General features: G+C 39.7%; 1 protein-coding gene across 1 annotated transcript in view; it reads right to left on the reverse strand.

Annotated features, from left to right (window-relative positions):
• Positions 1-1,297, reverse strand: part of NAALADL2 (N-acetylated alpha-linked acidic dipeptidase like 2) — a 214,795-nt gene extending 213,498 nt beyond the window's left edge. Inside the window, exons 1-2 of the mRNA XM_054515927.1 lie at positions 1,264-1,297; positions 248-749 (exon numbers count right to left, since the gene is read on the reverse strand). Of these exons, the coding sequence (XP_054371902.1) occupies positions 248-749; positions 1,264-1,297 (536 nt within the window). The remainder of the gene's footprint in view (positions 1-247; positions 750-1,263) is intronic.
• Between the last annotated feature and the right edge of the window lie 10,529 nt (positions 1,298-11,826).

Below are 11,826 nucleotides of genomic sequence, written 5' to 3' on the forward strand. Positions count from 1 at the left end.
CATTAAAGATAATAATATATTTAGCAATAGAACATTAATAAAGCAAAACCTATTATGATTAGCACAAATTTGCATTATTAAAAAATGAATTTTGTATCTGCTTATGAACATCTCCCAAGTGGCATGATAAAATTGAACATAAAAAAAAAGTCAGGGTTTGTAAATAAGATTCCACATAAAAAATCAGGTGAAGACTTAACAGTGGCACCTGAGAGCATTTAGACAAGAAACCTGCCAACGCACATACCTGTAAATCCGTTGAATATTTTCAGCTTTGATTTCCTTGAGAATTTCATGGTACATCTGAGGATTATTTGGTTCTTGAGATGTTGGGGGAGAAGGGCATTTCTTGTGTGCATAATATCCTATCACAATTCCAAAAATAAATAAAATCAAAGCAGTGCAAAATACTTTCAGTATCCGAAAAAAGCTGCAGCGGTTGCTCTTTGGTGCCTGTCTCGTGTAGTGGGAGATGTAGTCAGGGTCTTCCTGGAGCCTCTGGAATCTTCCCTTTGGGGAAGAGGAAGCCTGGATGGGCTCCAGGTCGAGGTCAGGGCTCTGTGAGTTGCCCAGGTGGTGCTGGGCTGCGCTGTCCAGTCGGAAATGGTCAAAGCCTGGCTCCTCCAGCTCTTTTTCCATGTCCCACTCCAGGTCCAACGCTGTGGCTTGGAGCTCATCATTGTCCAGGTATGGAGAGTGCCCCTGTGCTCTCTGGTCTGCATTCACTTTGTGATAGGCCATCTTTTTATCTATTAAAACAAAATTTAAAATTGAAATGCTTGTTTCTATATGCACACCTAAACAATTTATTTATTCTTTGTAAACCTGAAAGAACGAAACAGACAATAAAGCCCAAAAACTGGGTTCTCAGTATTTCGCTCTCCCTATTTCCATTGTCCTGTCTTTTGTCAGATCAACAGTCCCATGAACATCATCATGGGAAATATATTGTAACAATATGAATAAAAGGGATTTAAAAGTGCCAATGGCAAAGCACTGAAATTATCCAATTATTTTGTCAGTCCTCGAGATAATATTAAAAAATTGAGTGAAGGCTCAGAGTTTCCAAAACAATTATTTGTTACCTGAAAGTAATTTTAAAGCTTAACAACTGTGTGCAACAATTTCATTTCACACACCATACAAAATAATGCTGCTAAAATAAAGTTGAAAAGCTGGAAATAATATGAATTGCCTGATCTGATTCTAAACACAAGGAAATGATAAATTAAAAAAGAAACTTCAGGGTGACACTGTACTTACATATCAATAAAAGGGTTCCATTTAGATGGAGCATTCTATTATTTATAGGTATTTTAAATGCATAGTTCTGGAATGACTGATGAATTTACTTAGAAATTGTCCCAGCTGTTTTGCTCCACTTATTTTTCCCATTTTAATGAATAAAAAGCACTGCCAGGTAAGTATTTGTAACAAAATCATTTATTTAATAGCAAGGCATAACTGTGGCACTTCTAGATATTTCTATGGAAGTAGAAGCCCTCTACAGGGAACTCTGACCTCCAGTAAAAACACTCAAAGTCAATTTTCAACAAATCATCTTTGACAGACTGCAACAACAGGATGCCTTTTCCCCCACACTCTGACAATAGCTATTCCAACACATAAGCATGTGTACTTTAGGGCTTTTCAAACATCAGACTCACTTCTCAATTAGAATTAAATGACAATAAAGATATGAAACCTCTCATAGTGATGAACACTAGATTGACACCTACAACACTACATTACCACTCCATTTTTATGTTTTCAGGCATTTTCACTCCCTAAGATTCACCTCCAAATAACATTACCCCATAACAGAGGAACCCACTGTAATGGCAAAGTGGAATTCAGCTTTTTGAAGCTCTCTGAAGAGAGCAAACTGCGTGCAAGCTCCAATATAATGAAACAGCCTATTGTCCCCTGAAAGGCTATCTGCCTCTATACAATACCAATTTACAGTGCCTATTTTCCCCCTACAGCCATATAAATATCCCTCACCTATAACTGTCAGACAGCCCGGGGACAGCCAAGAGACCCCACATGTTCCAAGTCACCACTCCAGTCCCTTTGCAAATCAATTCTCCTCCTGCAGCCCAAACTCTTCCAGAGGCAGTGGGAGCAAAGCTAAAGCCTCTTAAATTAGTGTGAAAGCCTGCATTATTTATTTGAATAACGACTGCAAATTTAGTCTTTAAATTCCAGCAGAGTCCACAAATGGCTGCAAAGTTACAGCTGCAAAGCTGCTGTGGCTGCTCTCTGTGGAGTTTGTTAGCCCAGCCCTAAGGTTTGAGAAGGATCCTCTGAACTTCACAATCCCCATGGTTCTGAATGACCTGGAGATCTCCCAGGGGAGCACTCTGCATCTCCATCCAGGTTGTTCAGGAAGATATTTAATAATGCCAGCCCCAGAAAATGATGCCTGCTGCACTGAGCTTCCAGCCAAGCACCAAGGGGACATCAAACTATGTATTAATATTCTTTGTAAAATTGAGATAACTCATTTTCAAGCTATTTATCTGCCCTTTCACTCTGTCTCCTCTTCTATTAGTGGAAGGATTAACGTGCAAACCATCAGTGGCAGAGATCATTGCTAGGTAATATCAACTGCCCAATAACCTCATCTTCCCAACTCCACTTCATATTGCTTTTTATTAGAATTAAAGACTGATGTTTTGTCCTTTAAAGCAAAGCAAATCATCACTGCATTTCATAAACAGGTAATTTTGGCTCTAGAATTCCTGAAGTCATTTAACAAACTGGTTTAGGCAAATAGGTAAACCCTTGGCAGATTACTACAGTACTAGCCATAAACCAGAATTAAGGCAGTTTTTCAGATGGAGTTTCATAGCAAATATTAATCTTGCTGAGCTTATAAATGTTGACCATTGCCTATCTGTGGTAGTTAAGTTTTCCCCGTATTTATGATATGAAAAAATTGTGTTATTGTTCAATGGAGTGTATTAAAAAAGGTTATTTAAATCTACATATAAATGCATAATAAAAATTCATATGAAAATTCTTGAAATGGTTATTATGCAAATGAGTAGTAACCCTTTTCCACAGCTTAACATCTCAGCAATTCAATTTTCATTCAGAGTGCCAAAAACAGTTTCCTCACTTCAGGAAAAAAAACAAACAAACCAACAAACATGCAAGCAGCTAAATGACCTAAAATAAAAAAATCAATATTCAATTCAGTTTTATATTTGAGACCAGTCTTTGGAGTATGGGATCTTATTAGCAACACACATCCTTTAGTTAAAGAATGCAAAGAATGCAAGAGTAGCTGCAGTTGTTAAGTTCACTTTTCCCACTAATATTTCTAAGCTCATTGTTCCAGTCTAAGGACATAGCACAACTCACCTTGAAGTATCTGAGATCAGGGCCTGCATTGCATTTAACCATTCCAAAAGTAATTTTACAAAGGGTCTCCTGGTTCTTAAGGCACAGATCATTTGTGCCATGCAATCTGTAACACCTGCTCTATTCAGTATTTGGTATTTAGCTGGTTAAGAAAGTAGGCATAACTTAAACATTATTTATTAAACATAGTTTTGCCTTGGAACTGGAAGGAGAAAAAAACCACCACATATTCACAGTAATAGTGAATTGTGAAAAAAAGACAATAGCAATACAGAAAAAAATGAAGTCAAGAAAAAAACACTACAATACTCAGTTCAGTCTTCCCTATAACACAGGCCATAAAATGAACATATTTTTGAAAGACATTTTTGAAAACTTCAGTAGATAGAAAATTCACCCCATCTGCCAGCAAGCTGTTTCAACATTTAATTGTTGTTAAATACATGTTTTATTATGAAGATAAAAGAGCAACTGCAAAATGCCAGAAGTCTGAATATGCACCAAGCGAGCTTTAAAGCCACTCTATAGGGACAGCAAAGGGGATCATAAACTCTGGAATACTGGACAGAGCCAAGCTGATGACCAATAAAGCTGATGTACATTTCTATACTTCAACCGATTTGTGGGGAGAATGTTTATAGAGAGGTATCAAACCAAAGCTGAATATCCTTTCAATTAACTACACACAAGAAATCAGGAGAGTCAGCTTTATCAGACTGTTGTTGCCTTAACGAGCCCATTTCAAAACTCTCTGCCTGTGCTTTGACCTTAAAAATAACACATTTACATCCTGCCTGATAGGAACATCTTGTTATGGAACTACCAGAAACTTCTTTTCTTGACAACTTTCCCTGCTTCAATCCCTTATCAGCAAAGCTTTCGAAAACTACAGAATATGATCTTCATTAAAAGTCACCCCCCAATACCTACATAACAGAAAAGTGAGTTTACCTGAACATTTTATGAAACCAAGAAGGAAAAAGCAATATGAGCATAGCACTGTAAATTGTTTGTGACTGGTGCTGTAGTTGTTAAATGCAGCTCATAAATAGCTGAGACAATTAACAGGCTCATGCCCAGCAGGAAGTGTTGGCAAGTGTTAATGGGCTGCCCACAGAGAGCCCTTCTCAGGCCACTTAGTGCTCAGCACTGAAAAGGCAAAATTCACCCAGGAATTCTCCTAAAGGCATTGGGGCCTCTTTGTACAGTCATAAATCAAAAATTCCAGGGCTGTTGGACTGTCTCATTTTGAAGGGGTCTTTCCTTTTAATTTTCATCTCAGTATCTTCTATACAGAGTGCTTTTCCTCTAAGTCCTTGTAATCATTTTGTGCCTAGGGAAAGCCCCAAAGTAGATGTAATATCACCTGTTTAAAGGGCCAACAGCTGTGCTTATCATGGAGCTCAACAGCCTCTGCACTTGAAGGCTTAAAACTATGTATGACAGCAAATTAGTACTTTGTTAAATGACATGATGCCAAGTTTCAGGCCTAGACAAATTTCTTCAGAGTTATAAATCACTGACAAAACTTGTTTGCAGAAGAGATTATGATGCCATTGTCAACAGCAACATTACACTGCCCTGTAATTCAAAAATAATAATGTGATATCTCCATCACCGCTGCCTTAATTCGGTGCAGTAATGATTTCTCCCTTCCCTCGCCTTTGGGATATGGGCTTGGCAAGCAGTTCAGTTACAGCAGGACAGTTAAGGACCTTGTGACTCCACAGAGCCACCAGATAAAAGCAAATGACAAAACTCACCAGTTGTTCACATTTCACTGAAGATGAATGCAACCTGGAAAACTGAGCAGTGTTGTAGCAAAAACAACAGAGAGATCAGACTGGGAAAAGGTCTGTAAAACACAGCTAAGTTGAGTCTAAAGTTGTCTCTTCATTAGTAAGTCCTTTTTGGCACAGATGAATGAAAGGAGTATTTAACCCCTTCAAATCTCTCATTGATTTTATTATAATCCTAAACAGCCATGTGGACCAGGATACCATTGATATCAACTCAAAGGATGAGCACAGACAGGAACAGGGGCTGTGGTGGACCCTGATTGATAAGACTTGTGCAGATGATGCCCAGCTGGAACAAGAGTTAATCTGCCTAGAATCAAGTGCATCAGCCACCTGAGCTGTAATATCCTGGGCCATCCAGATGTGCACAGGTACATGGATATATTTGCCTGCTGCCTTTTTAGAATCTCTGAATTCCAGGGACCCACAGAAAGATTGCAGAAAGCTCCTTCTTCCCCACTAGACCAGGTATCAAAAAGCAGCCTTAGCTGGTCTCTAATATGCTGGGCATGTACTACTACCACAGATCTTTCCCATTCTCAAAGATGTTTAGTTTGCAAACACCCATTTGCCTGAAACAAAACTCAGATATATTTACTGACTTTATAGGAGCTAACAGCCTCGGTGATAGATGCGGAGTCTGCCGAGGGGGTTTATTAATACTGTGGTGTAATCAGATCACAATAAATGGCTCTGGTGGAGCCTGTGCATTCCTTGTGGGATGTGCTGTGCTGCTGCCTTTGCTTTGCCTCCAGGACAGGTCTTTCCTCCCATTAGGGTGGGAACAGCTCCGTTCTCTCACTGTTCACTCTTTTTGCTCATTTGCAAACATCAGGATGACAACGCCAAACAAGGAGAGAGAAGCCACACACACACACACACACACACAGTCCAGTTTCTTAGTTCATTAATTAATCACTCATTTTTCCACTGGAATCAACACTCAGATCCTTCTCCTTGAGAAGGGCATTGGGTAGGATTCCATTGTTTCTAAAAGCAAAGAAGCAGATGGACGATCAGGAGTTCCAGGGCTAGTTGGGATGTGTTGTGTATGTGTGTTTACACGCTGTTCTTAAACTGGGGAAGAAATTTTGTCCCACATCTCCGCTTAATTGCACCAGGCCCCGGCCCCACCACCTAAATCATTCTACCCAAACCACCTCCTCACCATTTACCTTCCCAAAACCCTGCCTGAGCTCCTGCCTACCCCACCCAAAGCTCTTCTTCCAAAATGTCAATCTTTCACTTTTCCCATTTTTCCTCAGACTCCCTGTACACTAACCTAATACCCAGTTTGCCTGCACAGATATGTTTTTCCAACTTCAAGGTTTTATCAATAATATATTTTGCATTATATTCCTTCAGACTTTATAATTGCCTCTGAAAGAAATAAAATCAAAGCTTTACCAGGACAAAAACTATTATTGGGGCATTTGCATTTAAGCTTATAGTTGAATTTGATGTGAAATAAAATCATTGTAAATGGTGTTTAACTTGAAAATGCTGACAGCAATAGCTGCACTAACAGGCCATAGCAGTTCTTAAGAAAGTTAATTTTATATGACTCATTTATGCTTCGGAAATTTTTACGTTGCCCGTCTTTAGATTGGGCACATTTCACTTTGATATTTTTCAAACTCTTTTTTCTCCTTAATTACAGTCAATCCTATTTAAATTATTATTTTAAAAATTAAGTAATTTTAACTTTGAAAATTTGGAAACTGTACATTTACAAGCCACTACATTGTAATAAAATGTGCTAGTGGAAGTCTGCTATACTTCAAAAGATGCAAACCAACATTGCAAAATGCTGTGTGGTTTCAACCTGAATCTTGGAAAGAACAAAAAAGCCGCAAACCAGAAGAAAAAACCCACAAAAAACCAACATCATAACTAACCAGCCAACTAACAATAAAAACAAACAAAAGAAAACTAAAATCAAAAGGTCACTTTTATGGATGAGCTACAAACAAGAAAAACAGGAATGTGGCCTCATCATAGGCATCAACTCCATTCCTGATTTTAAACAATCAGTGACAAAACCTTGCAGTGAAAATATTAACACATTCTCTTTAGGGAAAGAAAAACAACCAAATGAAACCAACCAAAAAAAAAGAAACCACAACCCACAAACAAGCTGATGACTCTGGACCTTTTGGGATGCAATTTTATCTAAAAGTGGTCCAACCGTGCTGCCCCAGCAGGGTCATCCCAGAGGACACAGCACAAGATTGCATCCAGATGGTTCTGGAGTATCTCCAGTGAAGGAGACTCCACACTCTTTCTGTGCAATCTGTTCCAAGTGCTCCAGTTCTCAGAGTTTGGGATCAATTTCTCAGACTTAGCTGGTTACAGAAGAAAAATCTTCCTAATCTTCCTATTAGCAATATTTCACATGGCAATGAGAGATACAGAGGAAATACGAAGCGCTAATGTCTCATGTCAAGAGTAATTCTTTTGATAAAACCAGACTTTAAATGATATATTCAAAATACTGATAGACACACATGAAAATGTTCCTGCTGTCACCATCCTGTGCTATTCTAACTTGCTCTAGAAAAATAGGTCAGTACTTGAATAAAAAAATTAAATCCTTACTTCAAGATTACATTTTCTAGATTTTTTTTTCTCATTTCTTGCTCAGTGGGGTTTTACTCAGTTTTATCAAGTTCAACAATGACAGGGAGCCCTTAAAAATAATATATTATGGAGCTGAAGACGACAACATTTACAATTTAGCTTTATTGGAATTTTACTATATTTTGATAGATGACAGCTTTAATGATTCTGTGCATGGTTTATGGCAGAAAACAGTAAGGCAGTAACATAATTTTCTGCTCTTTTCAACGATCTGTATCCAAAGAATTCAGAAAACAAGCGAGTGCACTTCATAATCATGCCAAATTTATTTTCTGGGTGAACTCTCAAATGTTAAAGCTCAAGTACATGGAGTGGTGTTGCCGTGGCAACCCAAAATGAGCCCATGTTTGTAAAGCACACTGGTGTCCCCTGCACACCTGTGAGGCACAGGGACAGCCCAGACTCCTGTCAGGAGGGATTCGAGCTGGGCACGCATCATCAGCCCCAAGACTGCTCCTGGCGAGGCCAGGGGACATTGCTGGAGCCATCAGGCTGTGACAACCCTGCATATGATCCATACAATGGCAGAAGCACAGCCTCGGTTAGGTTGGAAAAGACCTTTAAGGTCACCCAGTCCAGCCATTCACCCAGCACTGCCAAGGCCACCGCTACGCCGTGTCCCCAAGTGCCACAGCTACACAGATTTTGAATACCTCCAGGGGTGGTGAGTCCACCACTGCCCTGGGCAGCTGTGCCAGGGCTTTCAGTGAAGGAAAGTTCCTTGTATCTAATCTAAACTCTCTCTAGTGCAGCTCAAAGCCATTTCTTCCTGTCTCACCACTTGTTACCTGAGAGAAAAGACAGACCCCACCTGGCTGAACCTCCTTTCAGGGAGTTGTAGAGAAGATAAGGTCTCCCCTAAGCCTCCTTTTCTCCAAACACCATCTCCCTCAGCTGTTCTTCCTAAGCCTTGTTTACTCCTGCTTCTAGGGCCTAAATGAGAAACCCTTCATTTGCCCCAAGATGTAATATTAGAAGATTTAGTGTTGCTATAGCTATAGGCGGAGTAGAGCAGTAAAATGTTTGGTGTCCTTTGACCTTTTTTTTTCCTAAATCTCCACTGAAATAAGCTGTCAAGTTTGAGAAATGTCAGAGTTTGGTCATTTGAGTCTGCCTGGAGGTGTAATTTTGCATGGTGTACAATTCCTGTGAATTTATCAGAACATGTTTTTTCACACATAGTCAATATGGTGTGACATTCAGCATCCTGAGTCCGCCAATGTCTACACGCCGAAATGAGTTTATGATTTCTCTTACAAAGAAAATCAAGATGTGTTACTTCAGGTCAACAAAGGAATCCTCAGTGGATTCCTGAGGATAAAAATTAAAGGAAGCACCCCTTCTTCTTTCTGCCATTTCCTCTGCACACCTATCTTCTGGCAGTTCTGCCACAGGTTTAAGATCTGTGATGAACTACACCTACATGTAAAGCTTGACATATCAGTAATGTATGTGCTGTCAGCAGCTCTCCAGAAGAATTTCACACTTTCTCTTAAGCCCTTGTGGAACTAAGCCACAAAAGCAGCCAGATCTGATGTTTTCAGCCAAGTCCTACCCAAGCCTGACCACATCCTTGGGAGAAGAGACACGGCTGCTTAGCCTATGGTTTAATCTTCAGCCTCTCTCTGATGGTCTCCAATCATTATTTAGAGAAATCTCTCAGCCTTGCTGTGCTGTATGGAGATGAGAGCATTGCAAGAAATAAACTGGATAAGTCCATTATCCTAAAGACTACCTTAATTTTCAGTCTCAACCTGATCTGGTCATTTTTGACACACTCAAGTTGACAGTCAAACCTCCATCTATGCACAACTTAGCACAGACTGCCAGTAGACTGAGCTTATTAATACTGTTAGTCTATACACATTTCTCAAGGAAGAATTTCTTAAAAAGCAACCATAACACTTGACCATTTAGAGAAGAGCATGATACACACCTTATAATCTAAAAAAAAACCAGAGCAGCGACTGTAGAGGAAAAACTGCTCATAAACCTTCTTTATACTTGGCCAGGGTTGTGCATAGCTATTACAGCTTAAATTGTTTATGCTATAGAACTTTTGATTTAGAGACATTAGCAGTTGAAGAGAAGCAAAGTGTGCATTATGACAAGAACAAAGAGGACATATTCAAGAAACACATAGCTTAGCACACTGAGCTGAAGAAGGCTGTAAACCATGTAACTGATGCTTAGAGGTATTGCAGCAATTCCCTGCTAAAGTGGGAACAGTGCATCTACAGAAGGGCTGATGGTTTCTGCTAATTCAGCTCTATACCATCAGATAAATGTGGGCTGATGATCCTGGGAGATGCTGGATGCCCATGTCCAGGTACACACCCTGGACAGGACAGCCAGTAATGTTTGGGACCTTTCAACAAAGTAATGGCAATCAGAAAATGACAATCTGTTGACAGCAAAAAATGTTAAATAACAAATGCCACAGGAAAGCAGCTGTGGATGATCAGTCACAGAGCATACTTTGCTTACTGGCTTAATATGTACAACTGCTTCCTCTCCAATTTTCTTTAAAAAGCACCATTAATCCAAAATACCCCAAGGAACGGTGCTAGGAGAAGACTAAACCTTCTGTCCCTGCTTTCAGCTATAAACCAGAATATGTCCATATTCATGTCATAGCAGAACTTGTTACAGCCTCTTTAAAAATGGGATGATACATCAATTACAATACTGAAATTAATTCTGGAAAGTTACTCTGAAAAGTTGACAATTCACAGAATCATGAAAATGTTGGCTGGCAGGGAACTCACAGGGTCACCTGCTCCAACCTCCCACACAAAGCAGGACTGCTGCCAAGAACAGATCAAGTCACCTCATTCTTAAACTGAACTCATCAAGCATTCAATCAGAGCTAAAGGGTTCGATATAAACACAAATGTATGCCATTGCACTCCCTTTCTTTCCTCTGCTGCCAATACATCTGTTTCTTAGTAAAAATAGCATCAGTATGCAAAAATAAAAACTCTCAGACCTGTAATATAACCAGTTGTTAAAATTCATACGGACATTTTTGCTTAAAAAAATTACAATACAGAAAAGAGACAGAATTGGAAAAAGAAATGAAAAGTCTTAACACACAGACATAGCAGCCATGGCATGAAAAATTCATTTCCATTAATGAGACGTGGTAGTCCCCAGGCCAGCGCCCTTTGTATGTGAACCATGTTAATCAGATTGTATGAGCATTTGCTGGAAACTCCTGGGACAGCAAGCAACTATAACTATAGAGCAAGCACAGCAGATTAGCAGCTTGCTAAAAACTGCTTGACTTGTAACCGTTGAAGCACAGGAATGATGCAGGTTTGCTGAATTATTGATAAATGAAGCATTTTATTTATTTGTCTTGTATTTGTTGCAGCCTTTGACGCAATTCCCTCATCACCAAAACATGGACAAAACTTCTTTCTCAGGAGCAGCTTTATGTTAGAAAGCACAGAATAAACACACAAATAAGGTCTGTGTCAGCGCAACTTTGGTCACAGATGCTTCTTGCACAATGCCTTGTTATTGCTATCCTACATCTCCAAAAAACCCCCTCAGAAACTGCAGCTGGCTTGGAGTGGGATGGAAACACAAGAACTCCCACCAGGGCTCACTGCAGGAGCTCTGCAGGTTTGAATGAGGAGTACAGCTGGACTCACAGCAAGGCTGAGCAGGACAGCAGGACCTGGTCTTGACCAGGCAGACTCCTTCTTTTGAAGAGGTTCTATTGCCTGAACCCTTCAGCCTGAAGCAGGAAAACCATCTGGATTCAGGGTTTCCTTCCTTCATCTGGCAGTTAATACATTTCATTGCTTCCTAGCTTGGGCTTCATCTGCTGCATCATTCCAGCGACACAAACAAAAGGAAATGTGCGCTACCTAAGACAACTTCATTTTAAAAACATTTGGTTTGAGAGTTTCGTGGAAATTTCAAAGTTGTAAAGGTTTTTATTGATTTTATTCCCAGCCTAATTTTAATCTTAGTCACCACCTCACACTGTCTGTGCAGAGCCAGGAGT

Source organism: Molothrus ater, chromosome 10 (genome assembly GCF_012460135.2).
Source record: "Molothrus ater isolate BHLD 08-10-18 breed brown headed cowbird chromosome 10, BPBGC_Mater_1.1, whole genome shotgun sequence".
Taxonomy (NCBI): Eukaryota; Metazoa; Chordata; class Aves; order Passeriformes; family Icteridae; genus Molothrus; species Molothrus ater.